Genomic DNA, 16983 nt, shown 5'->3' with positions numbered 1-16983 from the left:
CTTAGGCCTTCGAGTCAGCTAAATAACAATTAGTTGTCATCAGTCTGCAAACAGAAGCCCCCATTTCCTGGCTTACTGGATTAACTAGATTTTATATTGTGGCAGATTTTATCACTTAACATCAATTCCAGGTCTGATCGTTTTCTTGTGAAGGATGCTGTTGCCATATTGTAATTAGAATGGTTTCAAATTTAATGACATGAGACACAACGTAGCACAGATGCCTGATTATGCCAACTAGTTAGCATAGTATTGGAGGGGGGGGGTTCTTCGTTCATTTCACTTGCTAATCCAATACTGCTGGGTTTAGGATCAGCCGTTCTTGGAGAAAAGTGCCTCTGAATAGCCACGTCTTAAAGCCAGTCCAGTTTCATACACCAAAGTAAGAGAGAAAAGGCCCATGCACCGCAAGCCACATGACCAATAAAACGAGGCAATTAACAGCTGCAGACGTCCTATTCAGGAAGGGCTGTGCCATGTAATGGAACTAAAGTGTTCCTCATTGGCTGTCGTATTTTTCTGAAGACAACTTAGAAAGTAATGGTTATTTGTTGAAGCAGCTCAAGCCTAGGACAGGGGAACTGGTAAAAATACAGCTTCTAATTGATGTGGAGTTGGCTCTGTGATCGCTCACTGAACCTGCTGCAACGTTTCCGACGCTGTTCCCAAAGCTCCAACTTCATTTCTTCACCTCTGCTCGTTCCAAAACTACCTGGAAGCTTTGTAAAAACACTCTTTATAGTTAGTGAAAATGCACTTCAATTGACGAGCTGGGTGTACTGGGGCCAAGCACAGTACAAATGATATAGCTAATTTTCTCTAAAATATTTAATCACAACAAAATATGTTGTCCTGGGGAATTCTCTTGCCTGTTGCATTTGCTAAGATATCAAATAAGCTGAAAAATGGAAGCAAAAAAAATATTCCCCTTCTGCGAGCATGCAAAAGTCAGCAAAGGGGATGGACAACAGAAGCTATCACACAATTGTTAATCTTAACCAATTCAACAAGAGAGAGTCATAAGAAATGCCGCTGCTGGGTCAGACCAGTGGTCCATCGTGCCCAGCAGTCTCCTGATGGGTTTTAATTTCCACCTCTACTGCCAAATTTCAGGCAAAGCCAAGCATTAGTTGCTAAATTGCAACACACATGTGGACAGACAGATTAGGTCGGGGGTGGGCAACACCGGTCCTCGAGGGCTGGAATCCAGTCGGGTTTTCAGGATTTCCCCAATGAATATGCATTGAAAGCAGTGCATGCAAACAGATCTCATGCATATTCATTGGGGAAATCCTGAAAACCCGACTGGATTCCGGCCCTCGAGGACCAGAGTTGCCCACCCCTGGATTAGATGCTTTCAAAATAGCAAAATACATCTATAAATAAAAAAAAATATTTTAGCACTGGAGAGCATGTAGATGCACCACAGAAGGCGTCTTTCTACCAAAATGGACAGTCCACAGGGCTACCCTGGACATTTCAGACACTTCTCTTCAGGGACCAAATAAAGAAATGGAGACATTGTCACTGAATGGCTGTTTTATATCTCACTTTTAGCATTTAAATTGGTCAAAGGAGAGTATGAATCACAGGAACATGTCATTGAGCACCTCTGGAGACTTGGGGGTATTGCTGAAAACAGACCAAGTCCCCAGCACAACAGCAAAATCCTGAACGCTTAGCCTACGTGGACGGAGCAAAATAAAGAAACAGCTTGAAAATATAACGGTTCTTTTTGAGTGCAAAGAAGAGATTCCCGTTTTCTGCACGTCTTTTTGGGAAAACGAGAAAATAGTGATCCAAAAGAAAGACAGAGCTGCCGCACTGATGGGGCAGGATTATTCTGTGAAGCAGGAGCACCAGAAGCAGGGACCTCTGCTCTCAGCAGGCAGCTTACGGGATAGCACATACATTCTGGAGGAGTGAGAAAGCAACACTATCACACATAGGAGCCCCTGGTGAGAGGGGATTTACACCTGCAAACTCGAAACTGCATCAGCACTGGAAAAAAAGAAAACAGCACAATGCAAAAGGAAACAGAAGATACGTGAAAGAGAAAGATTCCAGCTACGGCTTGGCAGCAAAGTCCGAGACAGGGTGGGCAAAGTAATGCCCAGGGCACACAGGGGTAGTGGTAAAAATACTGCAAGATCCGTTTACAAAAATGGCACAAGACTTGTCCAGCTACTGGGGGTTAATGTCCAAATTAACATGGGACATCCCTCAATGCCAAGAAAGCAATGTTACTTACCGTAACAGTTGTTATCCAGGGACAGCAGGCAGCTATTCTCACTAGTGGGTGATGTCATCCGACAGAGCCCCGATGCGGACGTCTCACAAGCATACTTGCTTGAAAAAACTTCAGAAGTTTCGAGATGCCCGCACCGCGCATGCGCGAGTGCCTTCCCGCCCGATGCTTCGGGCGTGTCTCCTCAGTTCTTTTCTTTCCGCGGAGCTGAGAAACATAGAAACATAGAAATAGACGGCAGATAAGGGCCCACGGCCCATCTAGTCTGCCCACCTTAATGTCCCTTCCCTTACCTTTGCCCTGTGAATAGATCCCATGTGCCGATCCCATTTGGCCTTAAAATCAGGCACGCTGCTGGCCTCAATCACCTGTAGTGGAAGACTATTCCAGCGATCAACCACTCTTTCAGTGAAAAAGAATTTCCTGGTGTCACCTCGTAGTTTCCCGCCCCTGATTTTCAACGGATGCCCTCTTGTTGTCGTGGGACCCTTGAAACAGAAGATATCTTCCTCCGCCTCGATGCGGCCCGTAAGATACTTGAACGTCTCGATCATGTCCCCCCTCTCTCTGCGCTCCTCGAGCGAGTATAGCTGTAATTTGTCAAGCCGTTTTTCGTATGGTAGATCCTTGAGTCCCGAGACCATCCGGGTGGCCATTCTTTGCACCGACTCCAGTCTCAGCACATCCTTGCAATAATGCGGCCTCCAGAATTGCACACAGTATTCCAGGTGGGGCCTCACCATGGATCTATACAATGGCATAATGACTTCCGCCTTACGACTGACGAAACCCCTTCGTATGTAGCCCATGATTTGTCTTGCCTTGGACGAAGCCAGCTCCACTTGATTGGCAGACTTCATGTCCTCACTGACGATTACCCCCAAGTCTCGTTCTGCTACCGTTTTTGCTAGGATCTCGCCATTAAGGGTATAAGACTTGCATGGATTCTGGCTGCCCAGGTGCATAACTTTGCATTTTTTGGCATTGAAGTTGAGTTGCCATGTCCTAGACCATCGCTCCAGTAGGAGTAGGTCGTGCATCATGTTGTCGGGCACTGAATCTTCGTCTGTTGTGCATTTGCCCACTACATTACTCAGTTTGGCGTCATCGGCGAATAATGTTATTTTACCTCGAAGCCCTTCTGCCAAGTCTCTTATAAAGATGTTGAATAGGATTGGGCCCAAGACTGAGTCCTGTGGTACTCCACTAATCACCTCCGTCATTTCGGAGGGGGTGCCGTTCACCACCACCCTTTGGAGCCTACCTCCAAGCCAGCTCCCAACCCATTTCGTCAATGTGTTACCTAATCCTATAGAACTCATCTTGCTCAGTAACCTGCGGTGTGGTACGCTATCGAATGCTTTGCTAAAGTCCAGGTACACGATGTCCAGGGACTCCCCAATATCCAGCTTCCCCGTTACCCAGTCAAAGAAGCTGATCAGGTTGGATTGGCAGGATCTCCCCTTAGTAAATCCATGTTGTCGGGGATCCCGTAGATTCTCCTCATCCAAGATCTTATCTAATTGGTGTTTGATTAGAGTTTCCATTAGTTTGCTCACTATCGATGTTAGACTCACTGGTCTGTAGTTTGCTGTCTCCATCTTTGAGCCTTTCTTGTGGAGTGGAGTGGAATGACGTTAGCCGTCCTCCAGTCCAACGGGACGCTGCCTGTACTAAGGGAGAGGTTGAAGAGCGCGGACAGTGGCTCCGCCAAGACATCACTCAGCTCCCTAAGCACCCTGGGGTGCAGGTTGTCCGGCCCCATTGCTTTGTTAACCTTGAGCTTTGACAGCTCACCGTAGACACTGCTGGGCGTAAACTCAAAGTTACTAAACGGGTCAACTGAGCCAACCCTTGTCTGTAGCTGAGGGCTGAGCCCTGGCGCTTCTCGGGTGAAGACTGAGCAGAAGTATTCATTTAATAGTTGGGCTTTTTCCGAATCCTTTTCCACATAGTCTCCGTCTGGTTTCCTAAGACGTACAATCCCGCCTGAGTTTTTTCTTCTATCACTGATATACCTGAAGAAGGATTTATCTCCCTTCTGGATGTTCTTTGCTAGAGACTCCTCCATGAGGAATTTAGCCTCCCTGACTGCTGTTTTGACGGCTTTTGATTTGGCCAGGTAGTCTGCTCTAGTCCTGCTTCCCTGATTGTTTGTAAGAGATGAATGCTTTTTTCTTCTACTTGATCAGGTCTGAGATCTCCGCAGTAAACCACTGTGGCTTCTTGTTCCTTCGCCGTTTACTTACTGAAGTTTGCTTCAATTCTCTGCGCTGAGTGAACCTGTGTTCTTGCCTTCTAGTACCGCGGTTTTGAGTTATTTTGCTCTTTATCGTGTGTTTTATTCATTCGTTTCTTATTTTCAAAAAAATAAAATAAAATAAAAATTTTTTCCAGAGATTCGAATGGGTTGGCTGCGTGGCTGAGGCCCTGCTCCTTCGATCTGGGCGGGAAGGCACTCGCGCATGCGCGGGCATCTCGAAACTTCTGAAGTTTTTTTCAAGCAAGTATGCTTGTGAGACGTCCGCATCGGTGCTGTCGGATGACATCACCCACTAGTGAGAATAGCTGCCTGCTTGTCCTGGGATAAAAGCTCCTTACTCTATGTTGACTGAACAGCAGACAATGCCATGCAGTTAGCTGTATCTATTTAGGCATCGTTATCACAGAACATTCCCCCTCACCATGAGCTTCTTTACTTTCCTCCACCAGAGCAGCAAAATTGGCATTAAGAGGCATCACGTGGCCGGCTGCAATGGTGTCTTGAGTACCAGCACATACTCAGGGACTGACGGCTACTACCCCCTCTGAAACAAGACATTTGGAGAATGTAGGAGCTGTCCCATTCCTGCAAGCTCTGCCTTAACCGCACAAGCCTCGAACACTTATGATTTTAAAGTGTTGGAGGCTTGTGTAGATGAGGACGGAGCTTAGGCATTGGTGGAATGAGGCATTATGACATCACAATCTGAGCTCTAGAATGTTGCTACTTAGGATTTGAAAACGTTTGAGGCTTGTGCAGATAAGGACGGAGCTTAGGCATTGGTGGAATGAGGCATTATGACATCACAATCTGAGCTCTAGAATGTTGCTACTTAGGATTTTAAAGTGTTGGAGGCTTGTGTAGATGAGGACGGAGCTTGCAGGAATGGGGCAGGGATAGGAAAAGAAATCGCTGGGATGGGACAGAAAATGGAGTTTTCGCAGGGACGGCGAAAAATTGGTCCCCGTGTCATTCTCTAGGTCAGACCAGTGGTCCATCTAGCCCAGTATCCTGTTTCCACAGTGGCCAATCTAGGTCACAAGTAACTGAAATGAATCCAAAGATAGCAATATTCCATGCTACCGATCCCATGCTTACCTTCCAGCCTTTCACTTTGACCCTTTAATTCTTCCAAGTTTCAAGTTTATTCATTTGTTTGATTAAACGCTTAACCAAAGGTACAAAGCGTTGTACAAATAATAAAAGTAACATAATATACATAATTCTTTACAAGACATACAAGGGTAACTACTTTTTTAAAGTCACAGGAAACAATAGGGAAGAGGGGGAGAAATACAATTTTGAAGAAAAGGAACATAAAAGGGAAGTACACAAAGGGATAAGAAGAAAGAGTTTGGTGGCAAAGATAGGGTCAAAGTAGAGAACTGCTAAAATTATATTTTAGTTAAACATTGTGTTTTCAGTTAAAAGCATCTTTAAAAAGAAAGCTCTTTAAACTGCTTTTTAATTTCTGCAAATCCCATTTTGAATTTCTCATTTCCTGCATTAGATCTGTAGAAAGACAGTGGGATAGATTCCGTTCTTCACCCAGAGAGTGGTGAAAAACTGGAACGCTCTTCCAGAGTCTGTTATAGGGGAAAACCCCCTCCAGGGATTCAAGACAAAGTTGGTCAAGTTCCTGATAAACTAGAACGTACGCAGGTGAGGCTGGACTCATTTAGAACACTGGTCTTTGACCTGGGGGCTGCCGCGTGAGCGGACTGCTGGGCATGATGGACCACTGGTCTGACCCAGCAGCAGCAATTCTTATGTAAAGTCAAGCACAGGAAGCCCCTGATCTAAGAGTTTACAGTCCTTCAACAAGATGTACCATGAGGAGAGGCGGAATTTCAACAATATCCTAATCTCAAGAGAGATTCCCAGTCATTACAACAATGGCTGAAAAGTAGGAGCGAGATCCCATTTTTCAGCATGAAATACTATAAACCCAGTTGATCGCAAGATTTCCTTCTACTTTGAAACTAAGTGGCCTTTATGTTTATCCCAGGCTTCACCCCTCACTCGCCCCACAGCTAAGGATCCTATGTGCTTATCCCAGGCTTTATCTCTCACTCCCTCTCACAGCTATATATTCTCTATGCTTATCGCAGGCTCTAACCCTGACCTTACACCAGAGTTTATCCCTCACTCTTCCATCGCTCAGGTTCCTATGAATTCTGTTAATGTCAGTGTAAGACAGTGTGGGCACAGGGTCATATTACAGGATACACCAGCATCTACCACTGTGACTGATGTGAAGCACTGTCCTCTCTCATGTCATGCTACATAAATGAAAGAAATGCTTTCTGCACAGCCAAAAATATTTCCCCCAATAACTGTTAACTATCCTTAGGTTGTGAAGCTCTGTGCTCCAGCAGCTCAGTGCAAGACAGAGAGGGTCTCAGACAAACAGCCCCTGGAATGCGACAGTGGTGTCACTCGCTTACAGGCATTGCCATCTGCAGTGGCACAACGCTGTGTCTCCGGTAAATAAACACATCTGCCTGTGCCACTGTCCTCCCCACTGTGCTGCCCATCTGGAGCAGGTGAGCTGGAAGGCATGCCCAGGCAAGGGGGAAGGCATCAAGCGTCAGACCTCCGGGGAGATGGCACATCGAGGAAGACAAGAGAGCGTGGCATCATGTCACATCCTGCTAACCATGTTTGCCAAGAAGTATGTTAAATTACCCTCGTTAGAGCTCTTAGTTTTAATCACATGTAGCAAATGGCTGTCGCGGCTGGAGGAGGCAGGACATTTAGAGTCACAGTTTCACCTGGGCCATCTGTTCACAAGAAACACAAGACATCAAGTCTCTGGGGGCGAAAAGGGAGTGTGAAGTGGAAGAGGAGTAGGAAGGGTTAGTACCATGCCTTTATAAACTCTAAAATGAGGAATAAAAGTCCCCAGGAATTCCTATCTGCATATCATGTTAAATATACTAGAGAGAAACATTTCTTGTTCATGATGTAACTAGTGAAGTCACTTATGAGAACAACATTGAAAACAAAACAAAAAACACAGAAAGCAGGACAGCCTCTGCAAGAATGAAAGCTGGGGGAGAGTGTGGCGCAGTGGTTAAAGCTACAGCTTCAGCACCCCTAAGCTGGGGGTTCAAACCCACACTGCTCCTTGTGACCCTGGGCAAGTCACTTAATGCCCCCAGGTATATGTTTATTAAAAATTTTATATACTGCATAACAGCCAAAAAAGGACCACCAGAGACTTGAGAACCTGAATAAATTAACGTAAACCGTTCTGAGCTCCCCTGGAAGAACAGTATGGAAAATTAATAAAATATTAATGTAATGGGACGTCTTCCCCACCAGTCCTACGTAGGTTAGCAAGTGACAGGAAAGGCACAACTGGATAATCCAGACTCTCTTTCCCCAGTGGCACGCTGGCATTAGAGATGTCCTCCAGAGGGTTTGTTTGCTTGCTTAAGACTGTTACATTAACGGGTGCTAGAGTAGATGTCTGTCTGGTTTTTTTCTTTGTCTCTCTCCTGGGACAATGGCTGTCTGTCATTCTTTCTGTCTGTGTCTCTCCCTTGCCCCCTGACTGTCTTTCTTTCTGTCTCCCTGCCTGCATTTCTCTGTTGCGCCATGCCTGCCTGTCTCTCCATGGCCCCCTTCTGTTTTCCCCCCTCCCAGAGCAAAGCATGATTGCTGTCTGCCCCCCAGCATACCCCTCCCTCCAAAGCAGCCCCCTTTCCCTATCCCCCTGTTGTGCCATGCTTGCCTGCTCTGTTCCCCCCTCCCAGAACAAAGCATGATTGCTGTCTGCCCCCCAGCACATCCCTCCCCCAAAGCATCCCCCTTTCCCTCTCCCCCTGGCCCCCTGTTGTGCCATGCCTGCCTGCTCCGTGGCCCCCTTCTGTTCCCCCCTCCCAGAACAAAGCATGATTCCTGTTTGCCCCCCAGCACACCTCTCCCCTCCCCCCAAAGCAGCCCCCTTTCCCTCTCCCCCTGTTGTGCATGCCTGTTCTTACCCTCCCTCCATCCCGGTTTCCTGGTGTCTTCTGGCCCACCGGCACGAACTGCTGCCACCGCTGCTGCTCCTCTTCAATGCAGCCTGCTGAAGTTCGCTGGCCGGCTATAGCAAACCTCACAGGCCGCTCTCCACCTTGCTACCGAGGTTCGCTACAGCTGGCAGGCGATCCTCAGCAGGCTGCTTTGAAGAGAAGCAGCAGCGGCGGCAGCAGTTGGTGAGTGAGGGCGGGAGGGAGGGGAGTTGCCATCATGTTCCCTGCCTCCGTGTTCGAAAATGGAATTCGGCACGGAGGGACACATCATGCTGCCAGGGAACACGTCGTCCTAAGCGCATGCGCGCTTAGGGTTTTATTACAGAGGATTGGAATTTATTAAACACCTTTATGGAGAATTCACCCAAGGCGATGTACAGCAGGTACAATTCAACGTAAAACTTACAATTTTGTTAGTAAAAAGACCAAATATAAACATAAATACAACAAGTGAGGTACTGGCAAAATCAGTCAATTGAAACTTAATTATAGGACTACTATGAAACAGTTTCAAAAGTATACTTATTAACCACAATGTCCGTCCTGCTGGGTTCACAATCTATCTAATGTACCTGGGGACAATGGGGGGATTAAGTGAGTTGCCCAGGGTCACAAGGAGCAGCGTGGGTTTGAACCCACAACCTCAGGGTGCTGAGGCTGTAGCTTTTCACCATTGTGCCACAGAAATGGGGGGCATCAGTTTTATTCTCACATAATAAATTGCCTCTTATATTGGAGATGGGAGGGGGAGCGGGGGAAAGAGTCTCACTGATGGCCAGAGATGCTCCTTCCTTATTGCTTATGTCAGAAAGAGCTTTGGCAGGCTTTGATCCAGCTGTGTGAGGAGGTAGCTTTTTCCTTCTTTATCTTTAATATAACTTAAGATTTCATTGAACTTCCAAAGAAAAAAGACAAAGTAGCACTAAAGAGCCTACAAACTTAAAACTGGCTAAACATAACCAACAGGGGAAGAAAGTTCCTGGGTTGTTAAAAACTGACACCTGGGACCTGTCCTGGGCCAAAATAGACCATACAGTTTGGACTTCTGTAGTTTCTCTTCTGTGTTGACAAGGAGAAGACAGAACAACAAAATTGCAGAGAAACAAAGAAAAAAATATTCAAAAATAAACAAGAAAAAACATAAAAAAGTATGAAGTAGCAAAAATCATAATCAGATCTGTATAAAGACAAAAACAACAAAAAGGCCAAGATAACTGAATCTCAAGCTACCAAACCAAGTATAAGTTCTTTCTGCACATCTTGAGAAAAATGCCCAGGGAACCAACCAACTGCCTAAAATCCACCCTCCCTGTTGCAGCAAAATGGGCAGGACTGGAGTTACAGCCAGGAAGGTGAAGAAACAAACAGGGATTCATTCTAAAATGCCTCCTGGAAAGTAGGTGTACAATCCATGGCTATCCCTTTTATACTTTGTCTGAAAATCCGTGGCCCAAATAAATACAAATATCTGTGCCCACATTAAGAGCGCAAGCAAAATCACCAGAACATAAAACAGCGGAGTTTGTTAAGCACACACACAAAAAAAGACAGAAAAAACAGTCACAGGAAAAGAAAACAATAAGAAACATAACATAAGAATAGCCTTACTGGGTCAGACCATTGGTTCATCAAGCCCAGTAGCCCATTCTCACGGTGGCCAGTCCCCTGGCCAAAACCCAAAGAGTAGCAACATTCCATGCTACCGATCCAGGGCAAGCAGTGGCTTCCCCCATGTCTTTCTCAATAACAGACTATGGACTTTTCCTCCAGGAACTTGTCCAAATCTTTCTTAAAACCAGCTACGCTATCCGCTCTTACCATGACCTCTGGCAATGCGTTCAAGAGCTTAACTATTCTCTGAGTGAAAAAAGATTTCCTCCTATTGGTTTTAAAAGTATTTCCCTGTAACTTCGAGTGTCCCCTAGTCTTTGTCATTTTTGACGGAGTGAAAAATCGATCCACTTGTACCCGTTCTACTCCATTTTAGTCTTTCCTCATACGAGAGGAGTTCCATCCCCTTTATCATGGCTGTTGCTCTTCTTTGAACCTTTTCTAGCACTGCTATATATTTTTTGAGATAAGGAGACCAGAATTGAATGAACGAACATCAAGCAATTGCAAGAAGCCATGGAAAACAGGGAAGCATGGCGAGGACTGGCTTAAAGTATCCAAGGGTCTGGCACAACTGAATGGATAGTAGTGTTTAAGACATACAGTATTTTTGATGCTTGTTTATTTAAATTCAATAAATAAAGTGCCTAACTGTGAGAGAAGCATGGACATGGGAAGGGCAAAGGAAGAGCAGGAGTGCACCAACCATTTATTCATTAAATGTTTATAATACATTCACTTATGAACATTAACTGCTGCATTTGGCACAAGCATTTAGCTGCTCGTACTTAAAATTACACACACAAATGCGGACTTGTGTTAGGATTCTTTAACAGCAATTAAGCCGGTACCTACTTGGCCCTGCCCTCGGTAGTAATTCAACAGAATTTTTAAAGACACTATTAACAGTTTCTCCAAGCAAGAAGAACCAATGTACATGTGCAGTTACAACTTACTACAGTCCGTTCTCGTTATTCGTGCATTCACGATGTGCAATTTTGCCTACCGGCGGCTGCATCAATCGCAACCAACATGCCCCATTGGCGTGCGGAGGAACCTAACCCTATTTTCCCAATAGGATCCACTGTTCACTTTCCGCAGTTTTGAGGCATTACGTGTATTACTGGAACCTAACCTCTATTTTCCCAGACTCACTGTTTTGGTATTCGCGATTCAAGAACATTTTCGGGAACTTTACTACCATAAATAACGAGAGCAGACAGTATTGCTACAGGTACAAGATCCTTTATCCAAAATCCTTGGGACCAGGCATATTTTGGTTTCCGGAATGGCAATGTTAAGTCAGAATGACAGACTATACAACCATAAAATTGTCACCAGACATCAATGGGGCGGGGCTTAACGAAGATGGAAGCCTTCATGAAGACTTAGGTCTCAAAATCCCAATCAGCAGAATTTATCTGCTGATAGTTTGGATTTATCTAATTTCCTGGAGGGGTCAGATACTTTATCGGTACAATTTGCTATCAATTCAGGTATTTTCTTTGCATCGTATTTTTTCCTTTTTTGACTGATGTGAATGTCAAAAATTATAAAAATTACTAAAGAATTAAAAAAAATATAAAAAAAAATTGCCACCAGACTTCTGCTTCTCAATGATCTGAATGGAATCTGCAGCTGTTTTGCCGTTTTCCAGTCCTCCGACCTGAAATGTTTATTTATTTAGTCATTTTTCTATACCGTTCTCCCAGGAGAGCTCAGAATAGTTTTCACAAATTTATTCAGGTACTCAAGCATTTCTCCCCGTCTGTCCCATTGGGCTCACAACAAGGACCGTGAGGGGATTAGGTGATTTGCCCACGGTCACAAGGAGCAGTGTAGCTTTGAACCTACAACCCCAGGGTGCTGAGGCTGGCGCTTTAACCACTGCACCACCACTTCTCCAGAGAACAGGAGAAACACACGCACCAGTGTTGGTTTCAGCATGTGTCACATCGGGGAAAATGAGGACTTCCTATTTGCCTCAAAGTTTGGTTTTCAGAATTTTGGATAATGGATCTTGTACCTGGACTACTGCTGCTTATCATTTCTGTATCACTACCAGAGGCACACAGCACTGTTCATTAACATGTGAGAGGAAGTCCCATCTCAAGAGAGCTTACAGTCTAATTGTGAGAGACAAAAAGGGTAAATCTAAACAAGCTGCTCAGGTAGGGAACTGAAGAAGGAATGTCAAGGCAGAGAGAGAATGACAAACAGATACGAGTGCTTTAGAAGTTAGGACTTACCACAGAAATTATTCTTAATGATACCAGAGCTCTTTTCATTGCAAGAGGTTTTTGCAAAAATAACCAATGATTTTTCACTAGATTACTGTCTCTCATAGTTTCAGATATATCTACTCATGATTTCTGAGTTGCTGAAAGACTTTATTCTTTTGTGATAAGGCAAAGGAGGAGACAAAAAAAAGCTTATTTATGCCTTACTCTGCTCCGGAGGTAATCTGCCAGGTTCCTACGGGTGAAGTTTGCAGCTGCAGCAGGAGACAACTCGTATCCTGGTATAAAAAACAGATGCAGTTATATCAAAACTGAAATGCAACAACGAAAAGCCCATGCAGGCAAAAACTGGAACATTCCCATTCTAACTGATCAGAAGCTGGAGTGAAGAAAACCACAGGAATAAAGAGGTTTCCGGGGCAAATGATTATTCTGTGCAAACAGAAAAATCCCCAACTGCTACAGAGACAAAGAAAAAGTGAAAGACAAATGCAAATGGTGGGGGGCAGGGCACAGATTTGATTAAAAGCAGCTTCAAGACATACCTTGATAAGTTGCCCATGCAGCTTATCAAGCCCACCAGGACAGAAAGGGAAAATATTTACAGTACCCGATTAGATTATTAATCCTTGTGAACTGCTCAGTTGGCTGCATCAATGGATGGTTTAGCAAATGAAATAAGGAAGAAGCTCTCTTTGGCATGATACATGTACTAGTTAGCTTTAGTAGTCAATCTGAGCCTGAGATCATTCTCCTCATACTCTGGTTTAGGAATGAGATTCATGACTGTAACCTACCCAGAGACCCTGTCCCCGTTCCCATCCCCATCCCCGTCCCCTTAAAAAGTGCCTTGATTCAGCAGATTCTGACATATCAGAAAACAGATAAGAGGAAAAGTCAAATAAATTTAACTAAGAGGCAAAGCTGCGATTGGTGAATTGGGTTTAATAATTTACTTTTAGCTGCTGGTTTAAACTGAAGACGAGACGAGTGGCCAAACGGCACAACTGTAGCCGAACCCTATCAAACAGTGCTGTTGAAAATATGCTGGTTAGTGGCATGGTCCAATGACAAAGCCATAAGATGTTATGTAATATGTTTCCACTGTAGCCACTGGTTTGGAAGTTTGAGCCAAGTGACTATTCATCTGCCATGGACTATTCTGTATTTAGGGTGAATGTGTGGAATGATGTTCCTACAGGTTTTTCTCTTGGTTTATGTTTACATTTGGATGTTATGGAATAGTTACTGATCTATGTTTTAATTGCTCTGTTTCGGGTAGGTTTAGGTAAGCTCTGCAAGGCATGAAACAGTATCGCTATATTCCCAGTGACCCATACGCACCGTTCCTTATTTTATACAGCTGAACATTTTTCTGAATGTACTCCGCAAACTGGACAGTGTCGCCGGCCTCTCCTACGCAAAGCAGCAGGATCTTCTCGCTCATCTTGAACATTTTGTCATAATCTTTTAAGGCAAAAGGATGAAAGAGAACATTAACGGGGGTAGGATTAGCAGCAGCAAACATTTATTCACACAATTCACATGAAAGCAGAAATATCAAGGGTCTGAATGAGCTGAAAGACCCTATAGGAGTTCCAGATATAGGACAGGAAACTCATAGTCCTGTGGTTTATCAAATGTGACTGAGATGTACAATGTACTGAGAAGAAGGACTCCTGACTTCTAAACCCAGCTCATTTGACCATCACATGCCCAAGATATCAGAGGACTCTGACCAGAATAATCACAACAGCTGATTACAGAAATCATTAGTTCATTACTATTTATCTGTTGGCTTAAAAAAACTGCTATTAGACAGAATAAACAAAACAATTGTTATAGTGCTTCAACAAGTAATGCAAATTCTGTCAATGAGCACCTGCAATGCAGGAGTCCAAAAAGAAAAGGACCTGGCAGCCTGCTGCTCCTCAGTAACTGGAAAAAACCAGGAGATAAAGTCAGCGAAATGCCCATGAGCTAGTGCAACTCCCCCACAGGGACAGTAATGCCACATGTGCTTCCTGATCAGACGAAACCCTGCGAGGGATGGGGGCCACAGCATGACAAACGAGCATGTGCTGGCTCTCAGGGCTCCCACTGGTCTTCCTTTATATCATCACTGCCACCAGGACCCAAATTAGCAAGAAGATCAGGAAAAGCCCACAGAGATGGCCCAGAATAGTTTGGATAAGATAAGAGCAGAGATCTCAAAGTCCCTCCTTGAGGGCCACAATCCAGTTGGGTTTTCAGGATTTCCCCTTTGAATATGCATTGAAAGCAGTGCATGCACATAGATCTCATGCATATTCATTGGGGAAATCCTGAAAACCCAACTGGATTGCGGCCCTCAAGGAGGGACTTTGAGACCCCTGAGATAGAGGATAGTATGGCCTAGGGTGGGAGAGTTGGGAAGGAAGATTATGCAAGCAAATGGGCACTTAAGGGGGCAAAAGGGATCTGTAGCCCTTAAAGGAGCAGGGAGTTTGCAGGCTGGTTCTGAGAAAAGCCAGATCTCTGCAGAAACACAACCCCTCACAAGAAAAACACCTTCCTCACCACCCAGTAAACAGCTATGTTTTGTTTTTGAAGGGGGGGGTACCTGTTTGGCAATGCATGTCCACGGTTGCTAGCTCACTGCAAAACTACAAGGCAGGTTGATCCAGTCCAGGTTTTAATCCCTTGCATGCAAGGATTTACAGCTCTGATTTTCACACCTATGTCCCTAAGAATTATCAAAACTGCACCTGTGTGGCTAAACCCAGGACTGGATCAATCCGTTTGCTGAGCTGGGAACCTAAGTCTAAAAAAGCTAGTAGCAGCCAAATTCCTACTTTTACTTTCAATTTGTTAAATGCTGCTGACTAATGTTCCAGGAAGACATCTTAGAGAGCTCTGAAGGGGTTGGGGGGGAGGGGTTAATCTGGTTGTAGCTCCTGAGTTGCCCTCATCTATCTAAGGAGGTTAGTCGTATAGTTAGCTGCAAGTCTGAAAGCAGCAGAATTGCACAGGGTTCATTTGAAGAGGGAGCTACAATGTGAAAGGAAGAACTCAGGGAGGCAGATGATAAAATGGATAAAAGGCATCATCTACAATTTTATGCAAGCTATGAAAAAAAAGAGCACAATATGCACGCTGAAGTGAGGGATAAAGAAATAAATCAGAGAAGTAATGAGCTGTTTTCACAGGCGCTAGTGGGGAGCACAACATGGCACCTCCAAATGTGAAGAAACACACTGGAGGCACCAAATAGTGCCCAGTCCCTGAGACCCAGGAGGCCCTGAACCCAAGTCTCCCTGGTGCAACTGGACGTGTTGGCAGCGGTGCCCACCAAACCCACTAGAATTATGCATTGGGTTTGCTGCCTTGGTATCCGGGGGGGAGGGGGTCCCCATTTAGCATTAGGGGGGAGGGGGTGAGACCCCATTTAGCATTAGGGGGGAGGAGGAGAGTTCCCATTTAGCATTAGGAGGGGGAGTCCCCATTTAGCATTGAGGGAGGGGGAGAGTCCTCATTTAGCATTGGGGGGAGGGGGAGAGTCCCCATTTAGCATTGGGAGGGGGAGGGTCCCCATTTAGCATTAGGAGGGGGAGGGAGAGAGTCCCCATTTAGCATTGGGGGGAGAGGGAGAGCCCCCATTTAGCATTGGGGGAGAGTCCCCATTTAGCATTGGGGGGAGAGTCCCCATTTAGCATTGGGAGGAGAGTCCCCATTTAGCATTGGGGGGAGAGTCCCCATTTAGCATTGGGGGAGAGTCCCCATTTAGCACTGGGGAGGGGGAGATTCCCCATTTAACACTGGGAGGGGGAGAGTCCCCAGTTAGCATTAGGAAGGGGAAGGGGGAGTCCCCATTTAGCATTAGGAGGGGGAGGGGGGAGTACCCATTTAGCATTGGGGGAAGAGTCCCCATTTAGCATTGGGGAGGGGGAGATTCTCCATTTGGCACTGGGAGGGGGAGAGACCCCATTTAGCATTAGGGGAAGGTGAGGCCTCGCTAAGGCCAGTCCTAGGCCCCGGTTTTTCAATGAGGGCCCTGCGGGGGGGGGAGAGGGGAGTCGACGTCACCTCCCCCCCGGGCACGTACCGTGCTTCATCTGGACGATGCTGCTGGCGCTGACCGTGTCCGCCGACACCAGCACGAAGTCCGAGCCCCGGATGCCGATCAGGTACTCCATGACGGCCGCTTGCTCGCTACACAAAGCGCTGCCTCACTGGGGCCTAGCGCGCGCCGTCGCCCTCGCGATGACGTATCGGGAAGGGGCGGGACGCCGCGGGCATTCTGGGGGATGTAGTTAGGGAAGGCGGAAGGGCAGCGCTGCTGAGGGGAGGGGGGCTTCTTTTCCCCTCGCCCCCCCCACCTCCCACCTGTCTGGTTAAAGCTATGGTCTGGGGGGGTCCAAGTTCATGATTTCTTTGATATACCGTCTCTAGACGACGGTTTAGAATCGTTAAAAAACCATTTATAAAGAAAACAAAGAAGAATAGCTAGACATGGAGGGGGAGGGGAGGAGAGGGGTGGTGGGGTGGGTAGGAGACTAGAAAGGAAGAAGATGAAGAGGTGATTTAAAAAAGGCGGGAAGGGAGAAACCATCCTGGTAC

General features: G+C 45.8%; 1 protein-coding gene across 1 annotated transcript in view; it reads right to left on the bottom strand.

Annotated features, from left to right (window-relative positions):
• The window catches only part of PSMB2 (proteasome 20S subunit beta 2), a 40081-nt gene extending 23433 nt beyond the window's left edge, over positions 1 to 16648 (bottom strand). The window contains exons 1-3 of the mRNA XM_033957492.1: positions 16469 to 16648; positions 13729 to 13851; positions 12592 to 12662 (exon numbers count right to left, since the gene is read on the bottom strand). Coding sequence (XP_033813383.1) covers positions 12592 to 12662; positions 13729 to 13851; positions 16469 to 16559 — 285 coding nt within the window. The 5' untranslated portion in view covers positions 16560 to 16648. The remainder of the gene's footprint in view (positions 1 to 12591; positions 12663 to 13728; positions 13852 to 16468) is intronic.
• Positions 16649 to 16983: the final 335 nt, after the last annotated feature.

This window comes from Geotrypetes seraphini, chromosome 8 (assembly GCF_902459505.1).
Source record: "Geotrypetes seraphini chromosome 8, aGeoSer1.1, whole genome shotgun sequence".
NCBI classification, from domain to species: domain Eukaryota; kingdom Metazoa; phylum Chordata; class Amphibia; order Gymnophiona; family Dermophiidae; genus Geotrypetes; species Geotrypetes seraphini.
The sequence above is the reverse complement of the archived record's forward strand: the minus strand, read 5'-3'. Positions and strand labels throughout refer to the sequence as shown.